General features: G+C 41.5%; 1 protein-coding gene across 2 annotated transcripts in view; it reads right to left on the minus strand.

Annotated features, from left to right (window-relative positions):
• Positions 1 to 17,360, minus strand: part of GUCY2C (guanylate cyclase 2C) — a 137,758-nt gene that overhangs the window by 69,796 nt on the left and 50,602 nt on the right. The window contains exons 1-3 of one of the 2 annotated variants that reach the window (XM_005570213.5): positions 11,941 to 12,268; positions 3,885 to 3,997; positions 2,099 to 2,163 (exon numbers count right to left, since the gene is read on the minus strand). In XM_005570213.5, coding sequence (XP_005570270.3) covers positions 2,099 to 2,163; positions 3,885 to 3,997; positions 11,941 to 12,157 — 395 coding nt within the window. In that variant the 5' untranslated portion in view covers positions 12,158 to 12,268. Of the gene's footprint in view, positions 1 to 2,098; positions 2,164 to 3,884; positions 3,998 to 11,940; positions 12,269 to 17,360 lie in introns of those variants that run through there. The other variant, XM_074006319.1, reaches the window with a different exon arrangement.

Raw genomic sequence — 17,360 nt, forward strand, 5'->3', positions numbered from 1 at the left:
GCTGACTTTCCTGTCATCAGTCTCTGCCTGTGTCTTTCCTATACACTGTGGTCAATCATTCTTCTGAAAGTCAGGCTGCTTCTCTTGGCATTCCCAAGCTTAAAACCTTAGTGATTTCTGACGCGAATCTCATTAAATGCAACTTCCTTCACCTGGACTTTCCTCCCATGAACTTCCAAATATGGTCCTACTTAATTTTGCTAGTCTTATCTCTATTATTCCCCTATACATTTCCTGAACTCTGGCTAATACAGAGTTCTTCATTTCCCTGCTTGTTTGCTTTTACACATACTTCTCCCTCTGCCTGGCTAGAAAGCTCATCTCCTCATCTCTCTACCTGTTAAAATTTTACCCATTCTTCAACATGCAAACAATTGCATCTCCTTCATGAGGTTTCTTCCCCCCATTGAATCTTAGTCCCCTCAAACAGAGGTGACTCTTCCTTTCTGTGCACGCTACAGCTTCTCTTTTCTTTTCCCTTTTCTCTCTCTCCCTTCCTCTCTCTTTCTTTTTCCTTCCTTCCTTCCTTCCTTCCTTCCTTCCTTCCTTCCTTCCTTCCTTCCTTCCTTCCTTCCTTTCTCTCCTTCCTTCCTTCCTTCCTTTCTCTCCTTCTCTTTCTCTCACCTTTCTCTCTTTCTCTTTTATAGGGTCTCACTCTGACACCCAGGCTGGCGTGAAGTGGTGTGATCCTGGATCACTGGAGCCTTGACCTCCTCAGTTCAAGCGATCCTCCCATATTGGCCTGCCACATTGCTGGGCATGCATGACTACACCTGGCTAATTTTTTTATTTTTAAATTTTCTGTAGAGCAGGGTCTCGCTATGTTGCCTAGGCTAGTCTCAAACTCCTGGGCTCAAGGGATCCTCCTGCTTCGATCTCCCAAAGCCCTGGGATTATAGGCGGGTGCCACTGATCCCTGCCCTCTGCAATTTCCTGTTTCTATTTCCCTGGTGGCATTGATCTCACTGCCTTGTATTGGTCAGGAGAGTCCTTGTCACCTTCTCTATTTGGGTGGGCAGAGGCTGTGTTTTACTTAATTCTCTCTACTCTGAAACAGCTAAAATGCTTCTTTGCACGTAGAAGGTCTTCATAAATGGTGAATTGGTTTTTCCAATCCTCCTTTCCTTTTGAGCATACTCTATAGCAATATAGTAAGTGATCAGGTTAGATGACAATTAGGAACAAATGCAAGGAAGAGTAAGATTCTGGATCTGTCTGCATTTTGGTATGGAAGAGAAGCTGAAAAAGTGCTCAGTGAGCCTGAGCATCTGAGACTGATTGTAATGGTGGGTGTGAGGTGACAAAAGCAAACTTCGCAACAGAATTTTCAGAGGTCTAATGTTTACCCTCCAAAATCCATTGCGAGTGATCCTCTGCACAGTTTTTTCTGTGTAGATGAAGGGTGATTCTTGATTCAGGGTCAGATTGAACAGGCACAAAAAAGGAACTTGAGCAGGATTTTGATTAGGGAGGTGTAATTAGCAGAACACAGTATATTTTGGTGATAATTACATTGTGTAAAATGAATGAAAGAGATGAGGGTAATTTTCCCAGAGCCAGAAAAATATATTCATTCTAGAATATATTGAGAGCTTTGTTCTAAGATAGTAAGGGCACTGTACAGAGGACTTTAACATCTCATTTATATAATCCTCAAATAACCCCATGAACTAAACATATTGTTATTTTCCCCACTTTCACAGACCTACAGGATAGAACAGAACCCTACTAATACCCTGGGGTGCTGCACTTTCTTTTGTGTTTCCCAGCCCTCTACCCATACTTTTGTGAATATTTTATTTATTAAACTCCTCAAATTATCCAATTTCACTATCTTTCCTGCTTTTGCTCAATACTCTGACTTTTTACTCATACCATGCTTTCTCTCAAGGTCACACGTTAATGACTCAACCTGGGTGGCTACAGACATTCACTCCATGCTGAGCAAGGGAAGTTACCTGGATAAGAGAATGACAGTTATGGAGAGATGGCAAAATACTAGACCTCAACATCTCTGATTGTGTTGCCTGGACTAGACTGTTGTTTCTTTAAGTTGCAATATCATGTCCTGACTTCAGTTCACAGTAGTATTACTTACTACATCTGGAAGGTGGAGTATGTACATGAGGGCCCCATGAGGACACAGCCCATCCGTTTTGCATTCTGTAGGAGAGAAAACAACAATGAATTCCTAAAACTAAGAAAAGTACTCCGTAGACAGGAAAGAAGTAGCAAGGGGAAGGCTCCCAGAGGTTTAGAAAGTGGGGCCTCCCAAGATGCTCAAACTCAGAGCAGCATAGGGTGCCTTGAGCTGGACAAGGATCAACTGAGGCATGGAGAGGTTCAAGAGGGAAAAGATGCTACAGGGAGGGAAGGTATTTTACAAAGGTGCGCTGACTGGAGGTGAACCTGGCTTCCTTCTCAGTGCAGGATGGGAAGAGGCAGAAGAGGGACTGGGAGGCTGTAGCATTAGTAGTGTCTGTAGGCCAGATAGTGGTGAGATGAGATTTGGAGGTGCTTTGAAGGGAGAGGGCAAGTTTCAGTTGTGGAGAGAACTATATAACAGGGCTGAAGTGAGTAAAATGCTATGCAATTGATTGGGTGATTATTGATCTTATTTTCTCCTATTTCTTAAGGGGAATCTGGTTGGGACCATCTCTTCCCTGGTTTTGGAGAACCAGGTTATACCTCTCTCTGTGGAGGCAGAGAAAAGCAGCATACATTTCTGAAATTGTGATGTGGAGTTTATCGAACTATGCTTGTGCACACCTTACCTTCCCAAGATTGAGAATCACTGCTGTGGGAGCCATTATTCCTGACGGGAGTGTGGTCTGCCTGGTTGGTGTGATATTATTGATTAAAGTTTAGAGGCATGGCTCTACTCCCAGTGCTCTGCTGCCCAGACAGCCTTTCCTTTAGTTTCTGTAGTAAGGGGGTGCATCGCACATCTGTTTGTCTCTAGAGAGCTTGTAATACTCTTTATCTCCATAAAGCTCTGGTTGGGACTGGGGTTTGGGGATTCGGAGGAGGAACTAGGCAAGAATCTCCCTCTTCCCATTTCCATCCTTTGACATTGCAGTTACTACTGTAAGTTAGGTGTCAGATTCAACCCTTAAGCAATTAACTATGATCTGACATATGGCGATGACTTGAAACAGAGATTTTTGGTGTGGGGCCTTGAAATATGTTTTTAAACATGATTTCTCAGTTATTTCTTGAGGGACCCAAAGGCATAGCAGTTTATACTATTAAATAAAGAAACTTAAAAACTGGCTGGGTGCAGTGGCTCACGCCTGTAATTCCAGCACTTTGGGAGGCCAAGGAGGGCAGATCACTTAATCTCAGGAGTTCGAGACCAGCCTGAGCAACATGGTGAAACCCTGTCTCTAAAATAATATAAGAAATTTGCTGAGCATGGTAGCACATGCCTGTAGTCCCAGATACTTGGGAGGCTGAGATGGGACAATCACTTGAGCCCAGGAGCTCAACTTGCAGTGAGCCATGATTATGCCACTGCACTCCAGCCTGGGCAACAGAGGGAGACCCTGTCTCAGAAAACAAATAAACAAACAACCAAAAAAACAAAACAAAGCAAAATTTTAAAAACAATTTAAAGCAAAAGAATTCCTTTCCTTACAATTGAAAGTGTACGCACAGTACATAGCCAAGGCTCTCCTCACTTTCCTGGATTCATGGAGGGCCCCTGTCATTTGGGTAATCTGTAGGGATAAAGCCAGAGTCTCCTGCCTGGTACTTGGCCACTCATTCATCTATGTGGCTAGAAATGATAGGAGAGCTGCCTCATGGTTATGTGCTTACATTTTACACTAAGATTATCCGGTACCCATAGGCCATGAGGTGCATCCACAAAAGCAAATACTTACTGAAATTTTCCTGAGTAGGTCAAGGCCTTCACAGGTGCTGCTCCGGCAGTCGCCGGAGTTATGAATCAGACCATCCGAATACATGAAAGAAGCATTCACAGTCACATTTAGGCCTGTCATCCAGAGATGAGGGAAAATAGAACACTAGCGTTATTTTTCAGTAATTGATACCAGCCATGAGATTGATTCCGGGAAAAAGTGGATATCTATTTTCAGGCCTAGGAATATTTACATCCCGGTCCCTTGTTTTACTCCTGGTCACTTTTTTCCTCTCTGTGTCTCTGTCTCTCTATGTCTTTGCATCTGTGTTTCTCTCTCTCTCTCAACAGTTTTATTGAGGTATAATTTATCCATCATAAAAATCACACATGTTGAGTTTACAATGCAATGACTTTTAGTAAATATATATAGTTGTGCAACCATCCACGTGGTCCAGTTTTAGAACATTTTCATTGTGTTCACCGCCCTCTTCATCTTTTCACAACCCTAGATGCAGCAAGTCTCCTGTATGGACTGGAGAGTGTTGGGAAGCAAAGACATAGACATTATGATAACCTGTTCTTTCATGGTCCCCAGGTGCTGTTTGCTGCCAACTTGCAGGAGGCTGCAGTCTTCCTTGGTCTCTGATCTTTATCCATCCAGTCAACAAACAGTTACTAAGTTCCTGCTGTGTGCCAGGCGTTCTTCTTTGTGCTCATGATACAGCATTGAACAAAAGTTCCTGCTTTCAAGAGGCTTACATTTGGGCGTTACACAGAATAATGCATTTCTGATAGGGTGGTCACCAAAGCCCTAGGGGGAACTGGGACCTGCGTGAAGACTGAGCCATGCGATACATGGTTTCTCTGGTCAGAGGGAACAGCAAGGGCAAAAATCCCAGGCAGGACCCTTCTTGGCATTTCAGGGAGAACAGGGAGGCCAGTGTGGTCCTGACAGAGTAAGTGAGAGGTAGTCTGGGTGAGATGTGAGGTAGAGTGAGGGCCACACCATGCATGACCACGTAGGCGTTAGTAAGTGCTTTCAGTTTATTCCAGGATAAGAGTTTTGGAGGACTCTGAGCAGAGAAATGATATTTTCTGACTATTATTTTTAAAGGACATCTCTGGATCTTGATGCAGAGAATAGATTGTGGGGAACAGAAACAGATGCAGGGAGACTAGTGAAGATGCTCTTCATAACCTAGGTTAGATTGGACTACACTAGTTGGAGCAAAAGTAGAGAAAAATGGTTGCATTTAGGGTGTATTTTGAAGGTAGGAAATTAATAAATGCAATATGAAATATGAGAAAAAGAGGACTCAGGATAACGCCAATATTTTTGACCTGAGCAAGTGGGTGAAGGGAACTCCTATTGACCAAGATGAGAAAGAATGTGGGAAGAGCGGGTTTGCTAATGTGGTGTGTGTGGTGATGGAGGTGGACAAGTCAGGTGTGAGATGCCTGTCACACTTCCAGATAGAGAGGACACTAAGCAGTTGAAATACACCCATCAGAAATAGTTATTAATGCAATCATACTTATTGATAAAAGCTGTCACATCTGTGTCTCAGATTTACCATTCTTGCTCAAAAGGGGTGTCTTGGTCAGTTTCCTACAAATCAAAGCCTGAGACAAAAGCTTTATTGAGTTTGTCTTACCAGAGTCCCATATGCAGTAAATAGTGGGATCTGAAATTGAAGCCATGTTTGTCTCGTCCTAAACCAATTATACATTTTTGATATCTCAAATCAAAACTCATACATGAGGGAATGGCCTTTTACCAGCTTAGTGATGCATCAAAGCGTTAAATCCAAAATTTATCAATGGATATGATTATTTGTTCTCAACGAATCTTGCTGTATTACAATCTTTAGCCCCTGTCTCTCCTGGAGCATTCAAGATACAGAGTAAATAGACGATGAGAAAAATACTTCCTGCATGCCCTCAGGAAGTTCCCTGCAGCCGTGGCCACACTTCTCACATGAAATGAACATGGTTAACAGTCTAACTGTCATCTATTTTTCCCAAAGAAGGTGCTGCAAAATTCTGTTTTCTTTCTTAGTAGACAGGGAAGGAGATTGTATAACATTACAAAATTTCCAGAAAACCCCTTTGTCTTTAAAACACGTCCTCTTACTTTAAAATGTTTTTCATCAAGGATAAAGAAAACAAAAATGTGTTCATTAGCATCTTAAATTAGATGAGAGTTTTGTTCAGATTTCACTCTGACTCACACATTTCTCCTCTTATAAATTGAAAACAAGTTTCTCTTTGAAATATCTGTTTGGTCACAAGGATGGCTGGCCTTACTGACCAGAACACCATTCCTGGTGTTAGGCATTTCCTCTGTGGGCTACTCCCAAAGCCAAAGTGAATTATGCTCATTCTGGCTTGGGGTGTTTGTATAATGGAGAACTCCCGTATTTAGATGAAAGCAAGGGTCTTGCCGGTGATATCCCTGGGGATTGCTAGGCACCACGTTTTAGAAGGTTATAGCAGAACCATTTGACCTCAATCTGTCTATTACATTTTGGTTCCTTCCATTAAAAAATCATCAGGACAAATGTCTGATTCCTAAGCAGAGATGTTCTTAAGTCTGTCAAGTCCACAGGGAGTCTGGAAACCTCAGTCCACAGTCCGGGATTATGAGTGATTTCTTATGTGTTCTTGTACAAGCCATTTTAATTTCTCTGACTTAGTTTCTCGCATGTAAAATGAGGTTAAAACCAGGTTTGTAAAATTGGATAATTTTTAATCACACCTTTAAAAGAGCAAAGCGTGTCTATAATAGAAGTTGTTCTTCTGAACAAATAATGTTTTAAAAGGTAGAGACTTGTTCTTTCAAAGAATGGAGGAGTCTTTGTACTTCTACAGCCACTTGAGAGATGTCTACCAACTAGGCTGCAAGTCATGCCTTGCTTTTTTAAGTTTGAAAACCCTGATACTTTATTTATAAGAGAGCTTAATGAGAGATGCCAGTACTTTGGTAGGACTAACCAAATAGGAGACATCAATGTAATTAGACCAGTCAGGGATATTTAATGGAAGAGAAGAGGGGAGTGATGGGTTTAATAGCAATTCACACTTAATTGAGTGTAACCATGAGCCAGCTTCAGTACTAAGCCCCATATGCCCTTTATTTTCTTTAATTCTCATGCCAATAGAGAGGATATAGATAATTTCAAATGAGGAGAACAGAATGAATGAGGCTACAGTGCATCTGGGGGAATGGCAGAGGGCATGTGAGGAACTATAGAAAATAGGGTTGGAGAGGGTCTTGGAACACTGCAAGAGGACTCAGAAAGTGATGTGAAGGGTAGCACACAGTCACAGGAAGATGGCCACACTTGCAGCTCCTCTCTCTTGACCTCCTGTCTCTATGAGGGCTCTGTTCTCTCCTACCACCATGAGGGACAGTGAAAATGACACTTTAAAATCCAGTGCTCCAGGCAGCCCATGACTGACACAGCTAAACTGAAGTAGAAACTCGGGTACAGTGCCTGGGAAAAAGGGAACCAACATCTGTTGAGTGTGACCTTACACAAGTGACTTCCCTACTGAAGCCCCAGTTCCTCATTCACTTATTAACAGAATAGAGCCAGGTGATCTCTTTCACTATATGCCTAGCTTTGGGCTATGATTTTTAACAGGTATTTTTTCACTTAATCCTCTCTGAATCCTTCAAGGTAATATTTTGTCATCCTTATTTAAACATGAGACAATGGAGGTCTGGAGAGGTAGATTAACTTGTTTAAGGCTACACAGCTAGTAAGTAGTAGGGCAGGGATTTGAACTTAGGGAAGTCTAATTCTAGGACTTGATATGCTGTAGAACAGCATATCCAACAGCATATACAGAACTTGATATGCTGTAGAACAGCAGTTCTCCAAGTATGAGCCACTGAGGTACCCTTAGTCCCTTTCAGGGGATCCATGAGGTCAAAGTTATTTTTATAATTATACTAAGACATTCCTTACTTTTTCCAGTCTCCTTCTCTGATGAGCATATGATAGGGTTCTCCAGAGACTATATGACATATATTATTGCAACAGATTGAATGTAGAAGCCAATATGAGAATATAGATCTCTACCATTAAGCTTGACATTAAAAACATTTGCAAAAGTGTAAACCAGTCTTCTCACCCACTTTTTTTTTTTTGGCTTGAGAAATATAGATTTTCTTTAATAAAAATATTATTTATGCTAACAGGTATTTATTTGTTTTTTTTGATGAATTTATAAACAAATGTTTAAAATGTTTCTCAGTTTTAATTTTCAGTACAATCAATACTGATACATGTAACCACATAAACGTAACTCTTCAGCACCCTCAATAATTTTAAAGAGTTTAAAGAGGTCCTAGGCCAGGCGCAGTGGCTCACGCCTGTAATCCCAGCACTTTGGGAGGCTGAGGTGGGCGGATCACCTGAGGTCAGGAGTTCGAGACCAGCCTAACAATATGAAGAAACTGCATCTGTACTAAAAATACAAAAAATTAGCTGGGTGTGGTGGTGCATGCCTGTAATCCCAGCTACTCGGGAGGCTGAGGCAGGAGAATCGCTTGAACCTGGGAGGTGGAGGTTGCGGTGAACTGAGATCACACCACTGCATTCCAGCCTGGGCAACAAGAACGAAACTCCGTCTCAAAAAATAATAATAAATAAATAAAAATAAATAAATAGGTCCTAATACCAAAATATTTGAGAAAGGCTTCTAGGGAGCATAGTATAATATGCTGCCTCTCAATATTTTATTTTTATGTGTACTACTTTCTCTTATTTTTAATTTGATGGGGATAATATCTTCCTTTTTATCACTCCAGAACTCAAGTGATTTCTCTAGAAAATACTAAACATTTTTCGGACAATGACATAACTTCAAATCAAAGGTTTACCTTTAAAATAAGCCATTTCCCCCACTGCAACTTTTCATCCTCTCCTACCGGCACTGTCCGTCCCACAATGATATCTCATTCCTGGGAGGATGGGAAAGCTGAACAATATGGGATGAGCTCAGAACTCTCTCTTCCTATCGAAGGCTTTAAGGATGGGGTTGGACCAACATGGACCGACATGAAGCTGAAGCCTCTGTGCGAGGGTCTAGGAGTGGGACCGGCTCAGCACGAGGGAGCACACCCAGGGTATGGGTCATGTGATTAGCCTTGGAACCATACATCCTCAGGGAGGTGATGTCATGAAGTCGAAGGAATCTCTTTTTTTCATGTCCTTTCCCACTAGATCCTGAATGCTCTTCAAGACCCTCAAAGCTTCTCTGATTCCTAGAAAAAGTACTGGTCATTTCCCCTTTGAACATCACCTATAATGCCTGAACTTTTACTTTTCTTCAATGTAATCCTCAGATATATTGTCTTAGAATTTTTCCCAAATAATGATGCTCAACATGTTTAGAACACGAGCTATCTTTCCCTCCAACACCTGTACCTTTTGTGTTTACTATGCATGCATATCCATCCAACAAAATGCATTAACAGATGTAAAAGTCTTGGCATCACAGCTCATTCCTTCATCTCCAAAGAGCTCTCCACTTAAATGATCCATTTAACAACTTGCCCACTAATAACTGTATTTTACAAAGGACATGAGTGAAACCTGGAGATGATAAACAACGCACCCAATGTCACTCAGCTGTAAATAATGGAGTAGGAATTCAAATTCAGGTTGTATGAGTCAGGGACCAAGGCTCTAACTAATATACTATTTAATTATTTTAGGTGCTTGGTAATATGTTCTAGCAGTAGCAACAGCACAGCAACAATAAAAACAACTACATTAACGTCCTCAACAAAAACAACAATGACAACAAAAACTACCATTTATTGAGTTCTTACTATGTTTCAGTCAGTGAAGAAGGTACTTTATATGAGTTTTCTGATTGAATCCACATGCTATCCATATGAGGTAACTACCACTTATTCTAATTTATAGGTGTGGGAACTCAGGTTCCAAAAATTTAGCTGCTTAAGGTCATACCTGTCATAGAATGCTCTGGCTGGAAAATAAATCAAGATCTGTCAGGTTCCAAATACCTGCTTCTAACCATAATGTTCCACTGCCTTGTTTTAATTAGAAAGTTAGTTCACACTGGGTAAAGATATTACGATGGATTCCAAAGGGTGACCCATGTACTCCCTGGGACCAGACAGATGTGGGTCTGAATTTCACTTCAAACAGACAACCTACATTACCTTACCAAAGTTGTTGAACTCCTGCTGTGAAACCAGTGTCAACCATGCTAACGTCACAGAGCGGTGGTGATTAAAGAGGTGATGTAATTGAAGTACCTAGAACTTAGCTACCCCATGACAGGTACTTAGTAACTGAAGAAACCAAGGTTCAGGGAGACTAACCCAGGATCACAGAGAGAGAAAACTTTGGGGCAGGAATCCCAATCCAGGTCCTCAAAGGACAAATCAAGTGTTCTTTCCATTGCACCACATTGCCTTGGTAAATAAGGGAATTTTATGACCTCCTCGTTCCATTATGGCTCTAGATCAGATCTGTTCACTTATGTGTGAATCTAGTTTCAGAATTGCAGAGATGTTGTGTGTGCACAGAAGTAACTTATTATTCATATCTGAACAGCTGGCCTACTTCCACAGAATTTTAAATAGAGACAATTAAGACATACCATCCTTAAAACCACAAATAACCATTAAGATGCATTAAATACTCATTGACTCAGTAAGTCTATTTCTGGTAATCTAATCTCAGGGAATGGAGAAAAACTACATGAAAATATTCATTGAAGTATTATAAAAATAATGAGAAGTTTAAAACAGATGAAATATCCTACATCAGAGAATTATTATATATATTAACATATGTATCCCCCAAATTAGGTAATTTATATCCAGTGGATATGATATATACTTGATATTATAATATCCAGTGGATATTACACATCAATTCACGTGATGACTAGAAAGGCCATGCCGCTCTTGGAAAGTCACTTGTGCAATAATGTGAAGCGAACCAGAAGGATTCAAAATTGTTTCTATGCCATAGTGATCACCAACCACATTCTTAAAAACAGGAAACTAAGAAGCACATGAAAACAGACTGGAAACATCCAGGTGGCTGGGAATCATGGATGCGTTTTTTCCCCCTTTATTTTATACATTTTATGTAATGTTATAAAATTTATTTTTATAACTAAAAGATACAATGAAGAACTGCAACAATGAATTTGATTGCAAATGTTTTATATTAACTATGTCTGGTAATGACAGCCACAGGATATGTAAAGAGTGAACAGGCTACCCTGTCTCTACTAAAAATACAAAAATTAGCCAAGCGTGGTGGCAGGCACCTGTAGTCCCAGCTACTCGGGAGGCTGAGGCAGGAGAATGGCGTGAACCCGGGAGGTGGAGCTTGCAATGAGCCAAGATCATGCCACTGCACTCCAGCCTGGGTGACAAAGTGAGACTCCATCTCAAAAAAAAAAAAAAAAAAAAAGAGTGAACAGTCTAGAGACAAATGTCTTTGGATAAAAGGCCCAAAGAAAGACTTGGTGTCTATGTGAAACTGACTGAATTCATCTTCTTGATTAGTATCCCTGTGAAATCTTAGGTCTAGACCAAATCTTACCTCTGTGTACAGAAGGAAACATGATGCCTTCCTGGAACTGGGCAATAAACTGAGTTTATTTTTATTTATTTTCTTTTTGAAGAGATGGAGTCTCGCTATGTTGCCCAGGCTGGTCTTGAACTCCTGGGCTCAGTGTCCCTCCTTCCTTGGCCTCCTAAAGTGCTGGGATTACAGACGTGAGCCACAACATCTGGCCTAAACCCAGTTTTAACTGGGACATTTCACTGCCGTGAACACTTTACATTTCCTGAGTCAGGGCTAGTCCCAGAGCAAGGTGAAGTGTGAGTGAGCACAGCATAATAGGGTTCAAATTCTACTCTCTAAGGATCTACTGTCATGAAATAGAGGTTTAGGGACAGCCCTTAGAGAAAGTTGTGTGATCAGACAAAGAACACAAGGTCTTTGCTTAGTAACATTTTGTCCCCAGAGGTAGTAACAGAGTGGAGGAGGATTCTATTAACATTTTCTTACCAGCGTTTTGCAGACGTCCTCTCACTATTTCCAGCCCCTCATTCACCGCATCTTCCACGTTTTCCAGGGGCTCTGCAAAGGCTGAGTTGTCCATCATCAGGACGCTGATTTCATAGCTGCCATTGTGGCAGTTCTGACTCACCTGGGAAGTCAGGTACAGCCACTCAGGCTGGAAGAGCAGTGACCACAAAACCAAGTCCAACAGCAACGTCTTCATGACCCCGATCACGTTAGAACCATACTCCTTGTGCCTACTTGCTTTGCTCTGTTGGGCTCCTTGGGAGGCAGGGAATCCAGATGGTCAGCCTCTAGTGGAGTCCCTCAGCCCACTCTTCCCCACGCTTCTCTCTGGTCATGCCCAACTGGTCACATGGGCCGTGGAATACAGCCTGCTTGCCAGTAATTAGCAGCTACATTATGGCAGGAGATAAACCAAAGTTCACTTTGTGTTTGCACCCAGAAAGGTCAGAGCTATAAACAGAGATTACCTGGGCCTCACCCAATAAAAATGCAATAATTTTTGACGCATCACTGGGAAGAGGGAAAAGAGAAAGAGGGCAATATATCACATACATAACAAACTTTGTGAAATGGAAAATAAAGGTCAAAGGGCTTTAGGAAAACACAGCTACAAGGGACTATTAGTGCTTAGGTTTTAGCTGCACATCGAAACGAAATCCTTAACTAGGAAGAGCTGTGTTTCAGTCACTCAAGCAGCAACTGTAAGTTGCTGGGATACATGTGCAGAACATGCAGGTTTGTTATGTAGGTATACACATGTCATGGTGGTTTGCTGCACCCATCAACCTGCCATCTACATTAGGTATTTCTCCTAATGCTATCCCTCCCCTGGCCCCCCACCCCCTAACAGGCCCTGGTGTATGATTTTCCCCTCCCTGTGTCCATGTGTTCTCTTTGTTCAGCTCCCACTTATGAGTGAGAACATGTGATATTTGGTTTTCTGTTCTTGTGTTAGTTTGCTGAGAATGATGGTTTCCAGCTTCATCCCTGTCCCTGCAAAGGACATGAACTCATCCTTTTTTATGGCTGCATAGAATGCCATGGTGTATATGTGCCACATTTTCTTTATCCAGTCTATTATTGATGGGCATTTGGGTTGGTTCCAAGTCTTTACTATTGTGAACAGTGCTGCAATAAACATGTGTGTGCATGTGTCTTTATAGTAGAGTGATTTATAATCCTTTGGGTATATAGCCAGTAATGGGATTTCTGGGTCAAATGGTATTTCTGGTTCCAGATCGTTGAGGAATTGCCACACTGTCTTCCACAATGGTTGGACTAATTTACACTCCCACCAACAGTGTAAAAGCTTTCCTATTTCTCCACATCCTCTCCAGCATCTGTTGTTTCCTGACTTTTTAATGATCACCATTCTAACTGGCAGGAGATGGTATCTCATGGTGATTTTGATTTGCGTTTCTCTAATGACCAGTGATGATGAGTTTTTTTTTTCATGTTTGTTAGCTGCATAAATGTCTTCTTTTGAGAAGTGTCTGTTCATATCCTTTGCCCACTTCTTGATGGAGTTATTTGTTTTCTTCTTGTAAATTTGATTAAGTTATTTGTAGATTCTGGATAGTGACCCTTTGCCAGATGGATAGATTGCAAAATTTTTCTCCCATTCTGTAGGTTAAGCAGCAACTACTTGTTAAGATTTGACTATGTGTTGAGCATTGGCAAGGCACTGAAGATATGGCCATGAACAACATAGATATGTTAATGTCCTCACTGAACATGCATTCTAATGGGAGAAGGCAAACATTAAATAATTATGTCTATTTTCTATTTTTATTTTTTAATTTTAATTTTTTAAAGCTTTTCTTTAATTTTTTTTTTTTTTTGAGACAGAGTCTTGCTCTGTTGCCCAGGCTGGAGTGCAGTGGCACAATCTTGGCTCACTGCAAACTCCATCTCCTGGGTTCACGCCATTCTCCTGCCTCAGCCCCCTAAGTAGCTGAGACTACAGGCACCTGCCACCACGCCTGGCTAATTTTGTTTTTGTATTTTTAGTGGAGACGGGGTTTCACCATCTTAGCCAGGATGGTCTAGATCTCCTGATCTCATGATCGGCCCGCCTTGACCTCTCAAAGTGCTGGGATTACAGGCATGAGCCACCATGCCCAGCGTTCATTTTAATTTTTAGGGGTATGTAGTAGTTGTTTATTTTTATGGGATAAATAAATATATGAATAACTAAATTCAACAATGAAAAAAATTCAGAGTGCTACGGGAGCATATTGCAAATTAACATAACCTTTTCTAGAGAGTCAAGGAAGCATCCCTGAGACAGTGTCCACTAGCTAAGACAAGAGGATAAATGCATTAGCTGAATGGAAAGGAAGGAGGGCATACCAGGCAGGGGGGACAGCTTGTGCAAAGACCCAGATGTGAGAAGTGGCATAGCATGTTTGAGAAACTGAAGAGCTACAGCCTGGTTGGAGTGGAGAGAACTAGGGAGTCAAGTGGTGGTAGAGGATGCCAAAAGAGTAGGTGGGAGAGGGCATGGACTTTCCTGTAAGGCAATAGGGATTTGGGACTATATCCTAAGAGTCAAGAAAAGGACATGAATTTTGAACAGACTGCTTAGACTTCCATGGAAGAAATGTCCTGGAGAGAGGCAGGCACAGGAACAGGGAACTGATGGGGAGGCTACTGCTATAGACAGAGCCAAAGAACGCCTGGATAAGGATGGTGGCAGTGGAGATGGGTTCAAAAAATATCTAAAAGGTAAAATGTGGGACCAGCCTTGGCAATATAGTTAGATCCCATCTATACTAAAAAAAAAAAATTAGCTAGACATGGTGGCTCATGCCTGTCATCCTAGTACTTTGGGAGGCCAAGGCCGGAGAACCATTTGAGATCAGGATTTCAAGACCAACCTGGACAACATAGAGAGACCCCGTCTCTATAAAGAAAAATTTTGTAAAAAGTTAACCAGGATGGTGGCCCAGGCCTGTATACCCAGATAGACACTCAGGAGGCTGAGGCAGGAGGAGGATTGCTTGAGGCCAGGAGTTCAAGGCTGCAATGAGCTGTGATCATGCCACTGCACCCTAGCCTAGGTGACAGGGCAAGAACCTGTCTCTAAATAAATGAATAAAATAAAAAAATAAAAGGTAAAATGGATGGGACCTGGTATTTGACTGGATTCAGGACATTAGGAAGAAGGAGGAATCAAAGATGACCCCTGATATGCTCAACTGGTTACTGAGCTCTAGAATTCTGGAACGGGAGCAGGTTTGAGGGAGAAGATAATGACTTCTGTCTTGGGACATATGGATTTTAAGGTGTCTATGCAGTTGTGAGAACAGTTCCCATGGAATTTTGAGAAGAGAATCTGAACTTAAATGGGAATTGAGAATTAAAATCAGGAACGTGTGATTTATCAGATAACGTCATTGTTGACAACATTGACTTGACCACTAATGGCAACATTTATGTTTTAAAGCTAAAATTGTGAAAAATAAGTGTGTCAACTAGTGCTTCCCTGGAAGCAGCTGCGTTTGCAGTTACCTCACCAATCAAAATATATGAATTGTTGATAAGTTCAACCAATCCAAATAGAAGTAACCCACCAAAAAAAAAAAAAAAAAAAAAAATCTTTAACATTTAGACTGCAGCCACTCATGAGGTCACTTGAGTGGCCTTTCAGGGACCTTCTGTTTCTCAGCTGATAGCACCCTGGCACTGGGAGCTGCATCTCCCATTGCAGGAGGATGGACTCCTCAGGCCTCAGCCTGGAACTGACTGTATAAGTGAGCATTGTGGGGATTCTGTCTCCTAGGGCAGGACAGGGATTGCTTGATATAACACTGGTTCCCTTAACTCAGCTTTGCTGGTCTCACAGTCCAGCCCCGGTAAAAAGGGGATTACTGAAGCAAACACCTGGAAGGTAGTGTTGGAGTTAGAGGGTAGATTTTCTACATTACTGATTTGAACAGTTCAGGGCAGCTGAGAGAGGGGAGAAGAAAATGACTTTGAACCAAGGAGCTCAAGGAACTCAGAATCCAGTTTGTTGGACAGGTCACGTGTTGAATATTGAAATCAACCAGATTGATAGTAGGTGCTTGCTGGAGAAGACGATCTATAATGCAGCAATAGATGAGGGAGAACAATCAGGACTTCAATAATTGACAGAGACTGATGAAAAGGGATTGAGTGTTATGGTTAAATGACATGTGCCTCAAAAGAACAAAGATTGTGTTTTTATAAAATATTTTAAAATGAGGAAGCAGATCATGCATATAAAGGCTATATGTAATGAATATGTACAGATTAAAAGAATATGAAAATGAACACTCATATAGCCAAGTTACAACCTAGGACCTTCGCACTCCTAGGTACTCTATCCCCAAAACATCATCCTTTTCACCTCCCAGTGTAGCCAAGGGGTGTAGGGAACAGTTAACCAAGAGATAAAGAATATTGAGGCATTTGTTAACCATAGCATGGGTGTTTCAGAAGGCACTGTTAAATGTTTGAGATAAAGAATGGGACAGAAGAAAGATCAGGCGGAGAGGAAATAGTATGAGGGTAAAAGAATACTGGAGGAGACATGATGCCAAGGGCTGTTGTTTTGGAGATGGTTGATGTGGAACAGGATGGGTTCAGTCCTGGGTCTCCTAGAGAGAGGATGGGGCCTTCACAGGATTCAGCTTTGATACAGAAGAAAAGTGCTGTGATTATTTTATGGGGTAGGATAGGTTGTGGTAGGTGATTGACAGTGGTCAGGACTGGGTGCCGCATGGGGATTTGTAACGGATGTCAGGAAGAATGGAATATCAGGCTGCAGAGAGGCACACGGCCATCACAAGGAGGCTCAGCCTTTGCTATAGGTAATGATTTTCTGTGTGGCACATTGGTGGCCAAGTTTGAACTCAAACACGGTTTTCTAACTATTAATTTGTTGCTCTTTCCACTTCCTGTGGCAGGAGAAGGAATAGAAGTAAGACACTGTTTTTACTTTTAAAAAATGTGGTCCAGAAATTACAAGTATAAAAGAAAGCCATGTGGAGGGAGTTGGTGAGATAGATAAAACTGCCAGGTACTTTGATTCGGCTATCAAGACAGTTGGTAGGTGCAGTTCTGGGAATCCTCTGATTATAGCATGCAATCAGGAACATAATTCCAAATGTGAAGGATCAAAATAGCAGTCCTTCCTGAATCCCTTAAGACAAATAGTGTGTCTTCTACATGTCATAAAACTATAAACATGCAGATCATAATTAAATGTAGGTAGGTTCTGCTGGAGAGTTTCAAGAATCAAAACCAAATAATAGAACATTTGAGTTGGCAGCTTTAGGAGACATATTCTTGGCTATGGTCTGAATGTTTAGGTCTCCCTCAAATCCATATGTTGAAATCCCCAAAGTGATGCTATTAGAAGGTAGGGGCTTTGG

This window comes from Macaca fascicularis, chromosome 11 (assembly GCF_037993035.2).
Source record: "Macaca fascicularis isolate 582-1 chromosome 11, T2T-MFA8v1.1".
Lineage (NCBI taxonomy): Eukaryota > Metazoa > Chordata > Mammalia > Primates > Cercopithecidae > Macaca > Macaca fascicularis.